At 29.3% G+C, this 17,944-nt stretch overlaps 1 protein-coding gene across 3 annotated transcripts in view; it reads right to left on the bottom strand.

The window, feature by feature from the left end:
* Positions 1-17,944, bottom strand: part of sima (similar) — a 281,132-nt gene that overhangs the window by 257,690 nt on the left and 5,498 nt on the right. The window contains exon 1 of one of the 3 annotated variants that reach the window (XM_065515339.1): positions 1,078-2,016. The exons of the other annotated variants lie outside the window; for them this stretch is intronic. Within the exon in view, the coding sequence (XP_065371411.1) occupies positions 1,078-1,976 (899 nt within the window). The 5' untranslated portion in view covers positions 1,977-2,016. Of the gene's footprint in view, positions 1-1,077; positions 2,017-17,944 lie in introns of those variants that run through there. 3 annotated transcript variants of the gene reach the window in all.

Genomic DNA, 17,944 nt, shown 5'->3' with positions numbered 1-17,944 from the left:
GAAAGTTTATTTTTAATAAAAAAAAAAAGTCCCAAAAAACAGCAAAAAAATTTTGAATATTTAAATTGAAAATCATTTATTTTTGGATCCATAATTGATATTGCTCTAAAATCTTTTGTATGTTATTCGTAATTTAGTTGTCTAACTAACATAAAAATGCGAGGCCATTCGGTCCAAAAGTACGACTTATATTTTTAAAAAAGCGGACCAAGGTTTTGCCATACCTTGGTCCGCATTTATTTCCAAAATTTTTTGATTCTGCCCCACTGTGCATCCGTGCATGGTGATTTGGCAAAACAAACTGAATTAATGACAGCCAATTCAACATGAACTTCGGAAGTTCATACTAAAAGACCCTTTATATAGCCACAAAAAAGAAATTCCGACCAGTAGTAGGGTAGTAGGGCGTGTTACACAGAAAAAATTATATTTCAATTCAAATATTTGTCACATATTGAACTGGTTTCAATTATTTCATAATTAAATCAAGTATTCATTTGCTCAAAAACAAAATTTCTTGATATTTTCTATTGAATTTTGAGTTTTGAATTTGATTATTTTGACAATTGAATATACAATTTTCGTTATTGGTTGAATTTCAAATACAAAAATTATTGAATAGATAATTTTCGTAATTGAAACACAAAAAATAACAAAAATGTGTTTTCAATTACGAAAATAATCTATTCAATAATTTTTGTATTTGAAATTCAACCAATAACGAAAATTGTATATTCAATTGTCAAAATAATCAAATTCAAAACTCAAAATTCAATAGAAAATATCAAGAAATTTAGTTTTTGAGCAAATGAATACTTGATTTAATTATGAAATAATTGAAACCAGTTCAATATGTGACAAATATTTGAATTGAAACGGTTTAAGAAATAGTTTTTTCTGTGTAGATATGCATAAAATGTTTCGTAGGTCAATACGATTACGATTACAGAAATAATTCTTTTAATTTATATAGTTTCGCTCATATGTTAAATTTTTAAAACATTTTTACTGCTTCAAATCAATTTCAATAATTACTATTATTTAAAATATAAGTAAAATTAACCAGATGAAACTTACATAAAGTCTTCAATATCAACAACTTGAGTGAATTGGCAGGGCTCTTGGTTACTATAGGGGCCATAACCATAACAATACGCATAAGTCCAAGGCTGATTGCCTTGACAGGGAATAGATGGTGCACAAGGAGTAACCAACGACTGCTGATTAAGCTGTTGCTGCTGTTGCAGCTGATATTGTTGATGGTGAAGTTGCGGCTGACGATTATGATGAAGATTATAGTAATTATTTAGCATGCGCGAAGGGGGAGGGGGTTGGAAATTATATTGTTGGGTTACAACAGGTTGTTGGGGAGCGTTGGAATTATACAAAACAAGTTGTTGTTGTTGTGGTTGTTGCTGAGGTTGTTGTGATGAATTAAAAAAATTATTGTGGTTTTGTTGGTTATTAATAAGATTTGATCGTTGATAAGCAAATTGTTGTTGTTGCTGCTGCTGAAATTGTTGTGGGATATTTGTATCTTGAGCATGAGCAAAAGTTGGAGTTAAAGGATTCATATAGTTGTTGTTGTTATTATGATTATTTTGGAAAGCACTTTGATTATTTTGATTGAAATTTAATGAATTTGCATTATTAGCATTAGAATTCATTTGACATTGCAAGGCAGTAGTATGATTATTGTTGTAGTTATTGTTAAAATTAACACTTTCCTCATTAGTGGTGGTAAAATTATTATAATTATTGACAGAACTTAATGAAGACGTTTCATAAAACTGATTAGATGTGGCGTATTGTTGAGGTTGTTGTGGTTGCAATGGAAGTTCACCACAGCCACCTGTACCATCACCACAGCCACCACTAGCACTCGCATTACAATCATTATAAACTTCATCATAGAATTCACTTTGATCAGTTTGGGGAATAAATTTATTATTCCATTCACTACAAGAACTAAACATGTTGGAATTTGTTTAAAATATTAATTTTCTTGATGTTTTTTTTAATATTTTGTTATTTTTTCTCTTTAATTTGTTTTATAATTTCAATTTTAAAACGTATTTTTTATTCTATAATTGATAAGAGTTTAATCTCATTTGTTTTTAATATTTTTAGCACCGAGACGTCTGCTATATTTCCCGCTTCACCGTAAAAACTTCTTAAACCGTTTTCTTTGAAATCAGTTTTGTAAACACGTTTCGAAAATGTTTTACAACACCGTTTGAGCGACTTCCGTAAGGACCGTGAAGCCGTCCATTCGCAACGACACTACAAATTTCAAATGAGCAAAATTTTCTTTCCGTCAAAAAAAAAACATAATACAATTAATTAATAAATAAAAATATTACTAGCAAATAAAAATATATAGCAACAAAATTATAAATAATTCCTCATGTGAAGACAACAAAAATTATAAAAAAAACAATATCAGCAACCGGGGCGCTTTCATAAGCAAACAATATTTTCTAATATGTTCTCAAAATGTTAGTCGGAATGCTCGGTAAAGAAAGAGATTATATGGTCAGAAAAGTGTAAAAAATAACATAAGTAGATATTCTACAATCAGTTAAATGCTGATATAATATCAGGGAGAACAAGAACAAATTTCAGAAAAGAAACAAAAACACAAATCAAAGTTTTCTTTAGTTTTTGTTTTTTGTTTTTTTATTTATCAGTTAAAACCTTAAAGAGCTTATACACCAACACCGCAACTGATAAGATAATTAAGCTCATTAGAATGTCAAAAATAAATATAATTGTACATATACATAGTATACCTATAAGAGATCAGAAATCGGAAATCGAAACGAATTTGAAACACACTAAAACATGGTGACTGAATGGCAGACAGTATATACGAAACAAACTAAGCATACAAAACAAGGAGTATAAAAACAAAGTCCTTTACAAGCAAAAGCATGTAGTTCTAGCAAGTTAAATGAGTACCACTTGAAAAACAGTATCAAGACCTTTTCTTAGGAAGTTATATGCATATGTAGTAGTAAAAAATAAAAGAGTACACAAATGGAAATGCGTGTGCTTTGCTCTGAAAAATTGTATGAAATAGTTTTTGTTTTAAGTTTACTTTGTGTTTTTACTCAGAGCCATATAGAATTATACATAGAGACGAGACACTCCTATTTGTCAAACAAAAATACAACAAATCATATGTCTGATACAAAAACAAAATACATTGACTAGCATGTATTTTGTTCTTGCCAGAGATAGGTTTTTGACAACAGACTTAGGTTTCTGACAATTACGTCTCGTCTCTATGTTACCCTATGCTCAGAACATTCGTATTGCGTATGTATTAGTGAGAATAACATAACTACCCCGGGGTAGTGTTTTGGCCACCAACGCTTTAAACCACAGTGTCCGGTGAATAATCGATTTAGTATTCTCAAGTCACCCTTTCCGAGCGAAAGCAACGACTGGGATCTACGTCTGGATAGGGTAATGAATCGTTTGGAATGTCTTTGTCCTGATAAATTACCCCAAAGTCGAGCAAATACCGATTCAACCCAAGAACCAATACGTTCAATCATGTAACCACGTTGGATGTCAAAGAACGATTCACGACCCATAAACGAGCGTCGGGCGCCCCTGTTGGCAAGACAATCATTGCGTTCATTGCCAGCGTGACCATCATGACCAGATACCCAGCACACTGTGAGTTCATTCAAGGATGTCAAGCAGTCCATAACAACACCAGACCTCACTTCATATGATGATAAGGCTCTAAGAAAAGCCTGGATATCCGGCATAACAAATATCATAGTATTCCTTAATCTCCTTCTTAAACATTCATTGGATCATATAAGGATGGCGTAAATCTCCGCCTGAAATATTCTTGGAAATGTACCCACTTTGAAAATTGGGCCCATAAATAACAACCCCAGTGTCACCCTTAGCCTGTTTGGTACCATCAGTGAACCAAACTTGATCGGCATTACCCTGCCACCATGTCTGAATTAACAACTCGTCCCTTTCAGGTATAAGGAACCTGAACTTCCTATGTAACACCAAAGTTTTCACACCTCCCCAGACGTAATTTATTTTCTTTGCTAAAGTGTTTTTTTAATTCCCAACTATTTTGGGACAACTCCCTAGTCTGACATGCCTTTCCAAGCCTTAGATGTCATGAGTCAGATCATACGCTTTATCGGGATCTTGTGAAATTGCGAATGGGTAGATTTAAATGCTATTTAGACTCAATGTTGTATGTCAACACACGTACGGCTGATCATGTTAAGCCATTTACATTTATACACAGAGAAAACAGATTCGTTATAGCAACCGAATTTCTTGCTAATCGAATGATTCTATCTTAGTGACCGAATTTCACAGTTGTGGCTACAATACATTGGAATGGGTAACCAAAGTTTGGTTGCCTCAATTGAAATTCTTCTTTATCAACTGACTTTCTGTTGTTATAACTGAAAAATTCTATGTGTGCAACCGAATCATTTTCTCTGTGTAGATGTCATACGTTTTGAGGAATCAGAAAATCAGAATAGGAAAATTCAAAAGAAGCTCTCAACAATTTAAAAGAATGCAAGCAACTTGTCACGCCATCTTATCTCCTGACGAAAACAAATGTATGGTCCAGACATTAGAATATTAAGTTTAATGTATCATAATGTAACCGATATCATAATGATATTGTGCTGTCGTTGGAAGTTATTCCCTGGGAGAGAAAACTTCCGGCTTATCAACACAGCTGGCGCTTTTTATTTGACCGAATACGATTTGGGTCCTTCCGGAATGAAGATCTAATTGTTCTGATTCCTATGGTATTTAATAAACTATCCCAAAAACGAAATCGATCGGTTTTCATTTGTTTAAACCCGAAACCGGGGGTTTTAAATTGTACGATTTTTTTGGTACTCCAATAGAATCCCGCTCATTTTTACGTAATACATGTTATTCCAGAAAAGTTCATCAGCTCCCTAACAACACAATACAATAAATAAGTACCCTTCTCCTGAGTGCTGGTTCAACGAGAAATAAATAAAATGAGATTTTATAAAAAAAAAAAATACTCTCTTGAATAATGGACGATGAAAGGATACAAAATATCTCGATATGATCTGCAATTTAAGAAGGTGAATTTCGTGGTTTACTGAATTTCGTTGTTTCCTTATTCACCCTATTCTCCGGATTTAACCCCGAGTTACTATTTCTTGTTTCTTCTCGGCAAAAAGAGATTTGACTCCAACAATGAAATCATATCACAAAAAATACCTATTTTGATTACCTCGACAAGTGTAACATTATGGATATTTATGAATTTGACTAAAGGAAGGACATTGGCAGAGATAATGTTCCGTGCGTGCCAGATGAGAATTCGGATCTGTACGTCCAGTTAATATATTAATTCGTCTGCTGAGTGTTGGTCTATTTAGGTTCAGAATCTCCTTTGTATTATCTTGGGTTGGGTTTCCCCATAGCATCTCGGTCGTTCTGGTGACTATAGAGTTCTGCCAGTTTTCACTTATTGCTTATTGATATTTCCAGAGTGTTTGTATCCATTCATGATCCTTTGGATAGTTTTGCAGCCTTTTCGTTCCCGATAATGCCGTGATGGCCTGGGAATCATATTATCTCTAGATATTCGCAATTTGTGTAACACCATCGTTTCATAGGGTTTTCCGCTTGACTATCCGTAAAAATACGAGTTGGAGTTTTGTTATCAATCTTCCTTCGTAATCGCCATTATATTTGCCTGGAGAACAACATTGTGATCTGAGAGACGAAAGTGTTTACCTCAATTTAGACTTAGTCCATAGAAGCCTTTGAACCATCTGTATATAGGTCGGTACCTTGGTCATTCCTTACTCTTGCTACTTCATCACATTCTTCCTTCAAAGAGAAGCTTATTTGTTTGCCCTACTAATGATTTTTCTTTCAGATTTTATTACGATAAAGTTTAAGCGCGTGTATAAGTTTTTCTTGGCACATTTCTTAATATTAATCTCATTTGCTGCAGCTACTTTAATGTAATGTATTTCAATATTCTACCTTTACCGTCTATAATTCCGATTTAAAATATTTTCATATGAGATAATTTTTATCAATTCGCCTGACAAGCTAAAGCATGCTAATGACGAGTCATTCTCTCTGTGTCCCAGCGAAGTTATTGAGAAGTAATTACAAATACAACCTTGAACAGTTTGAACGATTTGAAAACATATTTTTAATAAGTTTAATTGCTTTAAAGAGTTTGCATATTTTTTTTTTTAAAGGAATATATGATACAGATTCAAGTTGAGTTTAGGCAAAAATGTTTAATTGTGTTTACAAAAGCAATTGGTTGTTTTTCACAAGCTTTCCCAAAAAAGCTTAACAATTATAGGTAATTCACAATACTTGATTTTGGAAATAGTACTAAATATCCAGTGGACAAATGGTTTTAAGTACTAAATACTGACAAACTACTGATTTTGTGTTGATAACATTTGGCACACAATATCTATTCAATATCTATTGTCTAAATATTTACTACAATATCTATTGTCTCACAATTCTTTTTAGAATTTCAAATTTTACACATAAATTACTTTTAAATAAACATTTCGCTGGGTCGTTATCACAGTCTAAAATACACAAAAGTCGTGATGTATGTAAATACATAATAATAATAATATTATTATAAAGAAAATAAAACATTATTATTATAATTTATTTAAAATATCACATGTAGTGATAAGAATACGAGTACGATCGTGTTAACTAACTAACGAATGAATACATTAGACATTTTACACTTTGAATTGTTGTTTTCTTTTAGTGTTCGTATGAAAGCCAACGAATCTTAATAAAAGTTGTTGCTGCTAGATTTTCAAATCAAGACGCATTATTGGAAAGAGGCCTAAAACCACTTTTACATAAATTTCTCCTTATGGTGAAATAAATTATAAACATAAATTAAACAAACAAAAGAATAAAAAAAAATATTACAAAATTTAATGATTAAAAAATTGTGAATTTCAGTTAAATTTATGGTTTTTTGATTAAATCGAAATAAAATAATAAATTTCTTTCTATAAAAATGATTAAACAAGTTTTTATAGTAGTTTCTCTACAAACATTTTTCTTTGAGTTTATAAAATACTACGACACTTTCTGTTGTAGTAAAAAAACACATTATTTTAATCAATAATTTAATTAAAATGATCTACATACTGTTTGAATAGGACAAAACTAAATTATTTAACCTACATATTTAAATTTAGCAAGGGGAATGATTAAGTTAAACCACATCTTATTACAAACTTACAAGAATACGCATAAATGATATTTAATTTGTTTATTTGCCTATAATTTTGCCCAATACTGTACTTATAGCATAACAAAATAATTTATTTATTTAAAAATTAACCAAAACATTTTTAGATACTAACATTGTCTTATTTAAATAATTTATATTGAGCTCTATTTAGTTTTGCTAATACGCCATTTATCCCCAAAAATGGCTAAATCAACATGATTGCTTTTACTGTCATTTTGCACATCATCAAAATATGTATTTTTTGAGAGATGATTTCTCATACGTAAGTGATAATCCAAATTGAAACAACACTCCGATCGGCCAACACCAAATTGTGATTTATTCAATTGTTTCGGATATAGAGACCTCAACTGGGTCTCCAGATTGTTCGACATCGTCCGAACAAGAAGATATATCAGTATTGCTGTAATGAGCTGTAAAAACTCAAATGAATGATGAGCTCTTCTGGAATATCGTATAGAGTAAAGTTTTTTCTAAATTTTGGCCACAATATATATGGATATTAAAAAAGTTGTGAAGCAATAAATTAGCTAATGTATTCTCTAATTGTTTTTGCAGTTGAAAATTTTTTACGTCAAAGGATAAAAAATTTATGTGAAAATATTGAAAGGAACCCAAAAACCACCATTAAAAAAATTGGAGGGTAATATGGACCACTATATGAGGGTAATGTGGACTAGTATTTGATACATAAAATTCATGAATCAGCTGATCATGAATGATTAAAAAATTTAATTTTAATATATTATTATTAATACAAACTAAAAAGTCGCGTTCTTGGCTTAGATAGATGGCATACAAAGTACATAGTTATTGTCGGGTAATGTGGACCAGTAGTACATAATCAAGTAATTTAAGTGGTCCACATTACACGAACTTGGGCTACAGTGTTAAACAATTATTTTTACCTAATAATCTAAATGTGCTTAAATTCTTACCAAATATATGCAAAACTACGTGTCCACTTTAACTATATAAAACAACCAAACATTAAATTCTGCCAAGTAACTGTACCAAATTTTGTTTCTTACTTGAGCCGAAAAAAATGTTGAGCACGCGCATTAATTTCAATACAAGAATAAAAAGCCAATATATCAATTACTCATGAAAGCAGATGTGCAATTGTCGTTTCAAACAAATTGTAAAATGTACGACAAATCAGTTTTATCATACCTTCAATAGTTTCTGAAAAAAGACACTGGTCCACATTAGACGCATAGTCCACAATACCCGAAGTTACTCTATTAAACAAATGTTTCCATTATTTCATCAGAACGCATATTTGAAGTATCCATAGAGCAATTAAATATAATTCCAATCGAGATGATACAAAAATGTGTCAATAGAGATAGATATGCTACTGTCACCGATATCCACATTAGTTTTCCACTGTATGCTGTAGAGTAGCCCTGAATTGGACTGTTCCTCGATTTCGAATGAAAAGCAAAGCGAATGTATATCAATCACACGAAGTCGACTAATGTTCGATTGTTCTTTCGACTTGAATTAGTTTACAGTTCTCAAAAACAAAACAGAGACTTATTTTCAAATTAAAACTTGTTAGATGTCTTCTTTTTAATATTAGGCTATTCGTATAATTAGGTTCGATTATGATGAAATGAGATAATACAGTTATTTTAAGGATTTGAAAGTGGGGCATGGTAGAAAAAAGATTGAAAATCATTGTTATATAGATTGAAAATCATTGTCAGCTACAGATTTAGAGAAAGCCGACATCTCATCCGTTAGCAAATATAAATCTAAAGAGCAATTGCATTCTGAACATCACTGGCAAATAAAATATAGGATAAGCCCCAAGCACTGCATATAAAAGCAGAATCAAAATATTTTGAAAATAAATAAACTTGCGATTAGACTGGCATGAAATTTAAAATAGAAGTAGGAGGTTTCGAGTTTACTTTTTGGATATGGACCCTGAAGCCACTTCAGGATCGGCGCTATGGAATCTCAAAGTAGGCCACTTCAGATTTGCATTTGTTTGTAGTTTTTCTAAATTCAAAGATTTGTTATTAAAGTACTTGATTAGGCCTATAAATTTAATGTTTCTAGGTCCATTATTATAAAAAATTCAAAAAAGTACCATTAGAAGTACGAAAAAGTACTATTAGTTATACATATGTTTGATTCTAACTTGAGTCTGATGCACATCAGCTAACTTTTATGTCGATGAGTTTAATAATTAACCCTCCGACGGTTGAGTAGCTTTTGCCTTTTATATGAAAACGCATTTTTTAAAAAATGTTTTGTTTTGATTTATTATTATTTACTAATTATACATGTATAATGAATGTTAGAAAAAAATTGTCTATTATATATAACATTATTAATTTTTTATGAGTTTTATATGAAAAAAACCTAAAAAACTATTGTTGAAATTTCAGTACAAGTTCCCTTTTCACACGTTACTATACTAAACAAATTTAAATCTCAATAGAAACTAAACTATTGCACGGATCGCTTTGATTTTTTTTTAAACGATTCTAAATAAAATTTCCTTGGAATACACGGGTATACTTCCCATGGGCCATCAAGGAGTAATTTCAGTTTGAAAATGAAAAAGGTCCCCAGGGACCTTCTCACCCGCCGGAGGGTTAAAAATATTACAAAAGTACCATTAGGAGAAAAAGTACCAATTTCCATTTTCACTCTTTTCAAAATACATACTCAATTTTCCCGGTAATTTTTTGTGATATAAATATGTCTCAAACGATTCAAATTTGTATTCAGAATTTAAAAAGGTACCAAACTGTTTATCGGGATTTGTCCCAATCTACATCTTCACTATCGATTGCCAAATAACACCCTGTTGGTTTATTTGTATATGACTGCAGCAACCAATGTTTAAAATTTTATCAAAATTTGTGTGATAATTTCGAATAAAATGTGTTTTCCCATTTTTACCCCTTTTTGGTACTTTTTTCTTTAACTAATGGCGTTTTCTTTTCTGACTCAAAATGTTGCCAACATATTTTGTACCATTTATTAAAAGTTACCGATACCCTCATAATGTTTTACATTTTTAACGATCACAATAGAATAAAAACCATTTCTATTTATGCAATTTTCTTTTATGTACCTTCTAAATGTGTTAAAACTAGTTATACATTTAGCTGTTTAAAAAGTGCTGCATTTCTAACCCTTTGATAAATTTGAGGGTGAAACGTGTAGCATATCTTCGGGGTTTTAGGGCAACATTATTTGAAAAGAACACGTTATACCCTTACCAAACTACATTTGTTTTAGAAAAGAACACAGAAAAGGGTAAAAGGCAGAATAAAGGCATCATTTATGCCAGAAAAGAAAACGCCATAAATTTCATTATCATTGTGGGAGATCATAATAAAATATTCATATGGCTATATCACTTTATGAAAAAAGTACCAAAAATAAGAAAAAAATGTACCCCTTGCTCGAATTTCCTTCTCCTTCGTGAGAAGGGTGTATATAAGTTTGTCATTCCGTTTGTCATTTCTACATTTTTCATTTCCGACCCTATAAAGTATATATATTCTGGATCCTTATAGATAGCGGAGTCGATTAAGCCATGTCCGTCTGTCTGTCTGTCTGTTGAAATCAATTATCTTCAATAATTCTGTCAGACATACTTTCGAGAATTTTGCTATTTAAAATCAGCAAAATCGGTCCACAAATGGCTGAGATATGAGGAAAAAACCAAGACAACCTCGATTTTAGACCTATATCTGGATTACTAAGACATTAATATAGACAATATGGATATCTAATGATAGATATTTCAAAGACCCTTGCAACGACGTTGCAACCATAGTAAGTTGGACCTACAATGGGTCAAAATCGGAAACAAAATTTTAACCCGATTTTTTTTTTCACAAAAAAAAAATTTTTAAATTTAAAAAAAAAAATTTTAATATTTAAAAAAAAAAAAATTAAAATTAAAATTAAAAAAAATAAAAAAATTTTTCCAAAAAATTAAAAAAACAATTGGAAAAAAAAATAAATTTTGTTTACCTAAAAATATTTAAAATTTTGAAGTATAATTTGGTGAAAGGTATATAAGATTCTGAACAGCCGAATATAGCACTCTTACTTGTTTTTTAATAAGTAAAGAATACGATTTGAAATTTATATTTATTGATTTAAAAGATACATGGGGTAGCAAAAAAGTACCAGTTTCGAATTCCAAAAAAGTACCAAACACCTGCCGATATAGATGCATTGTAAATTTTGTTTGTATCTATGTATATTAGAAGATATAACGTTTCCGAATTTAACAGTTTTAAACCCCTAACCTATCGAATTTTCAAAAATCTATTCTTAGTGGATCTACATAGGTAGAGGGAAACCTATAGGTAAAATTTCATGTCTCTACCATTAGGCGTTTGGACTGGGCGATGTTGAATCAGTCTGTCATTAAGTAACGTTATTCTTTTATATACATTTATAAAGAGGTTTTTTCTTCAAGTGAATTTACAATAAATTTGTTGTCTCTTCGTTGTAACAGAGTTTTTTGTTGGAAATTTGAAAAAGGGACTTTTAATATTTTTAAATCCGTTTTGTGATTTTTATTTTAAAAGTTTAAACCACTGAATATCAGAATTTCTGAGAATTATTAAAAAAAAAAAATAAATAAAATTTTCGATACACATTAAATATTACCAGTATTTACCACAAAATGTTTAAACAAACTGCAAAATAGACATACAAATGTTAAAAATTATAATTTTCACATGTGAAGCGTGAAATATTATTGAAAGAGATCTTAAAAAAAGATCAAACACGTTTCAACAGCCACTGTATTTATCTCTTACATTAGTGTTTGTGCACGAGTTTATAATTGTTGTTTTTTTATCTATGTATGTATATACAAATATCATTTCTCTCCCTCTCAGTTTCTAATAAATAATGTCGATAGCTTAACTTAATGCCCGCCAAAAGAAACATTTAAATTTTACTATAAATAAATTTACAAATGGAATCAACAAATATTTATTAAATCTTTCCTACAATACATCTAGATTATAATGGTACAAATAAGTATGTATGTACTCATTCTCTAAACACGAGTATTCCTAGTGTTTATTTCAGATCATTGTATTATTGCCAACCAGATGTTGGATGGATTTTTAATACTCTGATCATTTTTAAACACTTTTTCGTATAAACAAACAAGTGTTTGACCAAAACAACAAAAATAAAATTCACAAAAAATGTATATGGAAAATTACAGAGAAAAGAAAACAAAAACAGAAATTGTGTTCAAAATATTTATTTATTTTATTTTTATTTTATTAATATTATATAAAGTGTTCAAAATAATAAAAAAAAATTCAAACAAAACGATATTTTATCAAAATAAATATAAAACATACACATATTGAAATTGAAAAATAATAAAAGAAATAACTTTTTATTTTAAATTATGATTTATTATATAATCACATAATACTAAACTATATAAAAAAAAAACAAAGGCGGGGGAATCCATAAATTTTATTTAACCCATTTCATTTTCTGACACAGGAGGCCAGAATTATTATTATAAATTTTAAATTCGATATGAATGCTTTCATGGGTAAATGCATACACACGTGCACTAATATACCCTGAAAAGTAACATGATGCATTTTCTTTTAAATAATTTTATTTCTCATATCATTTGTACAATGACCCAACCGCCAGAGGCCTGCAACACACACAACACTCAAAGATCGAATGCTGCAACAGGCCTCCTCTATAAAGTGTTGTTGAAAACAAAATCGAAAATAAAATAACAAAATAAAAATACAAAATAAAATGTGAACAAAAAAGGTACAATTTAAAATTTTTGAATTTTTAGATCTCAACTTAAATACAAAGAATAATACAACAACTGTTGACCAATTTTTATTTATATAAAGTTTGATTAACAAGACTTCAATGGTTTTCATATGGTATAACAGCATTTTATCCTTCAGATGTGAGTCCCTAAGCAAATTATTCAGTTCCACGAACGATGGCCTTCATTCTGCCAGATCGTGCAAAAGGAGAAACTTCTCGAATTTTCGATCCGACGTTCATCCTTTGCCCACTGAATATTCGTAGGATTCAGAGACCGACAATAGTTACATTCAGGTCATATTGCCCTTTGTATAGAATGCTCGACTATGGAATGGAAAATTAAATTCTTTTTCGGTACTTTTTTTTATTATTTTCATATAGAATTTCAATAGAAACAATTTTTATACAGAAATTTTTCGATAGAAAAACTGTTATACACAATTTTTTTATAAAAAAAAAATGTTATACACCAATTTTATTGTAGAAAACTGGTATATTCACAATTTGTTCTATAGAAAATACTGTTATAAACAATTTATTTCTATTTAAAACACTATTATACACACATTTTTCTATAGACAAAACTATTATACAAAAATTTTCCAATGAAAAAAACTGTTATACACAAATTATTAAAAAAAAAACTGTTATACACAAATTTTTCTATAGAAAAAATTGTTATACCCAAAGTTTCTATAGAAAAAACTATTATACTCAAATTATTCTATAGAGTAAACTGTTATACACACATTTTTTTATAGAATAAACTGTTATACACAAATTTTTCTATATAAAAAAACAGGTATACACAAATTTTTTATAGAAAAAATTATTATTCTCAAATTTTTCTATAGAAAAAACTGTTATACATAAACTTTTTATAGAAAAAACTGTTATACACATTTTTTTCTATAAAAAAAACTTTTATAAACAATTGTTTCTATAGAAAAAACTGTTATAAACAAATGTTTCTATAGAAAAAATTTTATACACAAAAGTTTCTATTGAAAAATCTATTATACTCAAATTTTTCTATTATATACACAAATTTTTTTTATAGGAAAAACAGTTACTACTTACATATTTCTATAGAAAAAACTGTTATACACAAATGCTTCTATAGGAAAAATGTTATACAAAAATGTTTCTACAGAAAAATCTATTATACTCTAATTTTTCTACAGAACAAACTGTTATACACAAATTTGTTTATAGAAAAAATTGTTATACATACATTTTTCTATAGAAAGAAACTGTTATACACAAATGTTTCTATAGAAAAAACTGTTATACTCTAATGTTTCTATAGAAAAAACTATTATACTAAATTTTTTTTATAGAAAAATCTGTTACACACAAATTTTTCTATAGAAAAAACTGTTATACACAAAATTGTTTATAAAAAAAACTGTTATACACACATTTTTCTATAGAAAAAACTGTTTCTATAAAAAACTTTTTATGCACAAAACTTATACAATAAATGTTTATAAATACACGCAGAGAAAAAATATAGTTGGGCATGGTTACATGGTTGTGGCAACCATATTTATGATGAATAATTTTATCATAATATGTTGTTCTCAGATTATGATATCCATAAGCCGAGAGCAACATAATATGGTAAGTCCTTCATCATATAAATGGTTGTCACAAACATATACATGTTTACTGTAACCATATATATGGTTGATACAATCATGTGAATCGTAAATTAACCATATTATGGTTACCACAACCATGTAAATAGTAACTGTGACTATAATATTGTTAAAAAACTTGTAACAATATTAAAATGGTTACAGTAACCATGCCCAACTATATTTTTTCTCTGCGTGTAGAAAAAGTGAAAATTTTTTGAGAGTATCAAATTTTTCTCGGAAATACCACGGTACTGTTGAACATACATGAAAAAGTGTCACAAAAAAGAAGGATTGTAGCAACTTTTCCATGTCTGGTATAGCTCCAAACATCTTCCCTCATATTCTACCAGCCAGCTTTAAAAGTAAAAACTCAGCCTGTACAACACTAAACTCATGCTGCTGTCTGATCTTTATTTAATATAAATTTAAAACGCCAGGTATGACTCCCCTTTGCACTAGCGCATCTGCATAAATTTATTGATAAAACTTACAATATACATTTAAACATTCATTTAATATTTTTCCTTTTATTATTTGTATTGACCGTCAGTCAGTAAGTTAAACGTTTGTGTTGCTTTTGTCTCTGACGTCTGTCCCAAGTAGTGTATATGTAGCTGCTACTGATTGCCTGCTGTTGTCGTTGGTGGCTGCATCGAAGTAGGTCGACTTCCATATTTTTTTTTATTTATACAAAAATACGTACGAGAAGAAAGAAAATATACAAATATATGAACTTTTTTGTAAAGTATTTTTTGTTAATATATTTGATGCAGAAGAAACTCAGTCAGACTGACGATACATTGTATCATAAAATATAAAAATTCGATGTTAAAACGTTTAGACTTTTTAATCGATTTTAAAAAGTCTTTTTTATAATTTGTAACAGAATGTTTCAATAATTTATTTAAAGGGTGAAATAACTTTTTCATAATTTTTTTATAAAGTATGCGTGGCATTTAATTTAAGGCCTGTTTGTGTAAGGGGGCATTTACATTATGACTTTAAGTCATGACTAAAAATCATGCGTATTTTTTTGTACTAACAAATTGTGACGTCTAAACAAAAGGCAAGTTTTCTATTTTTCAAGACTTTTTTTGATATTCTGCTTTGAGCTCTTTTCTGATTGGTTGTTGAAACGATTAGGTGCCAAAAACAGGCAAACATGGTTGTCAAAAAAGGCATCGTATAAATGCTAGGTGATTTTCGTAGGGGTTTTAAAAGAGAAACAAAAAAAAAGACATGACTTTAAATCATAGTGTAAATGTCACCTAAAACACTAAATTATTTTCTTTTGTAAATTTGTATAGGTAGTAAGCAAACAAATAAAAGTGAGAACTTTTTGTTGTTTTCAATACTAATTTAGGTAAGAAGATAATTTTGTAAAGTGTAAACAATTTTGTATAAATAGGATCTATGTAATTTATTATGTTAAAATATTTTGAACAAGTTACAATAAGTTGTCAAAAAGATGGAATAAAGTCATTGCCAACAATGGCCAATACTTTGAATAAATTTATGAATTTTGGGGATAGGATTAGCCTTTAAGATCCATAAATTTGCCGCCAAAACCTCCAGACTTACAAACCTGAAGATCGTTTAAAATTTAAAGAAATGAAAACAAAAACGTTTTCAGACTATAGAATAAAGATATGAAACATCTTATTTCAGTTGACAAAACAAATCACATATAGCGGCATTTATCTAATGACCATCTGATATTTTTTTTTAATTTTCTTAGTAAGAAAATCAGATACATTTTTCTTTAGAAAAAAGAGAATCTAATGCATGTACATTTTATATCAAAGTACATGGGAAGCAACGTGGGAAGTTTCATAAAAACTTCACACAAGAGTGTTTTCATTAAGATAATTAAAAGAAAGAAAAAAAGATCGACAAGATGTTACAGAAAATACTGTCATCTATCTATTCAATTAAAATTCATAAAAAGATACTCAACATCATTGAGGCAGTCGCCATCATCATTCTTTAAACACATGGTTGTAATATTGATTTTCAATCCACTTTTCTTTTGCTTCCATTAAGGGCAACGACAGATTATTTATGTCTATTCAATAGGATTCCTTTACATTGTTGTTCTATACTCGAACATTTTCTAGGTATTAGTTATACAGGTAAGAAAAGTTGTAAGATTGTTTTAATTAGAGGTATTTAATTCAGTTGTTTTGGTATGCCCCTAAGCAGCCAGTTTGTTGTTATTTCAAAGTATTGAAGAACAAAAACAAATGTAGAAATAAAATAATAAAAAACTACAGAAGAAACCAGCATTACAAGTTACATAGTCACGTAGGCCTGGCTGTTGGTTGGACAGCTTAAATGAAAATTAAAATTTTAATAAAGAATAAATAAAAGTCAGCTACTTAATGCTCAAACTCAAATGAACATAGCGTAGGTAGTGTCTTGATTTAGAAACAAAAATTAAATGTTTTTGAAAATAAAAAAATCCCCTATTCTAAGGGATTTAAAAAACATTTTTTTTTTATTTTTTTAGAAAATTTTATACCTATTAAAATACTTTGCAACAAGAAATTGTGCCTCGAATAAAATCGAATTGATATGAAATGATATCAGTAGATAAATATCTTCAAATATTTTTAAAATTAAAGAAATTTTTGCTAAGTTTTACAAATTCTAAAACACTTTTTAGTCTACTTTCAATTTCCGTTACCATATTCTTGTTTTTTTAAATTTGTTTTTCCGTTTACTCTAAATTTAGAAAATGCAAATTAATTATTTTCATTTTTAACTCATGAACTTCAAAATTCGAAATGCCAAATCACATTTGAAACATTTGCGCAGTTGCCACAAAAATGTAGATTAAGCGCATACAAAAACAAATATTATTCAGAAATACAAACATCCCAGAGATTTCAATTCAGAAATAACTTTGCATTTACAAATAACATGAAGCAGAAAACAAAAACACAAAACTTCCAAAATAAGGCTTTAGTACGAACTCCCAATGATGAGGTCATTAAACTTATAAAGCAAAATACCAAAAAAATTGTCAAGCTAAGAGGGTTGCAAAGAGAAATAAAAACAAAATACAAACTAGAAGAAGCAACAGAATCCCGCAAAATAAAAAAAGCCGACGAAAAATAACATCAAAACAAAAACCCTCAAAAACAAACAATATCGTATGTTGTAAAAACAAAAA

The sequence above is a fragment of the Calliphora vicina genome, chromosome 1 (assembly GCF_958450345.1).
Source record: "Calliphora vicina chromosome 1, idCalVici1.1, whole genome shotgun sequence".
Taxonomy (NCBI): Eukaryota; Metazoa; Arthropoda; class Insecta; order Diptera; family Calliphoridae; genus Calliphora; species Calliphora vicina.
Note: the sequence above shows the minus strand (reverse complement) of the source record. Positions and strands in the feature narration are given on the sequence as shown.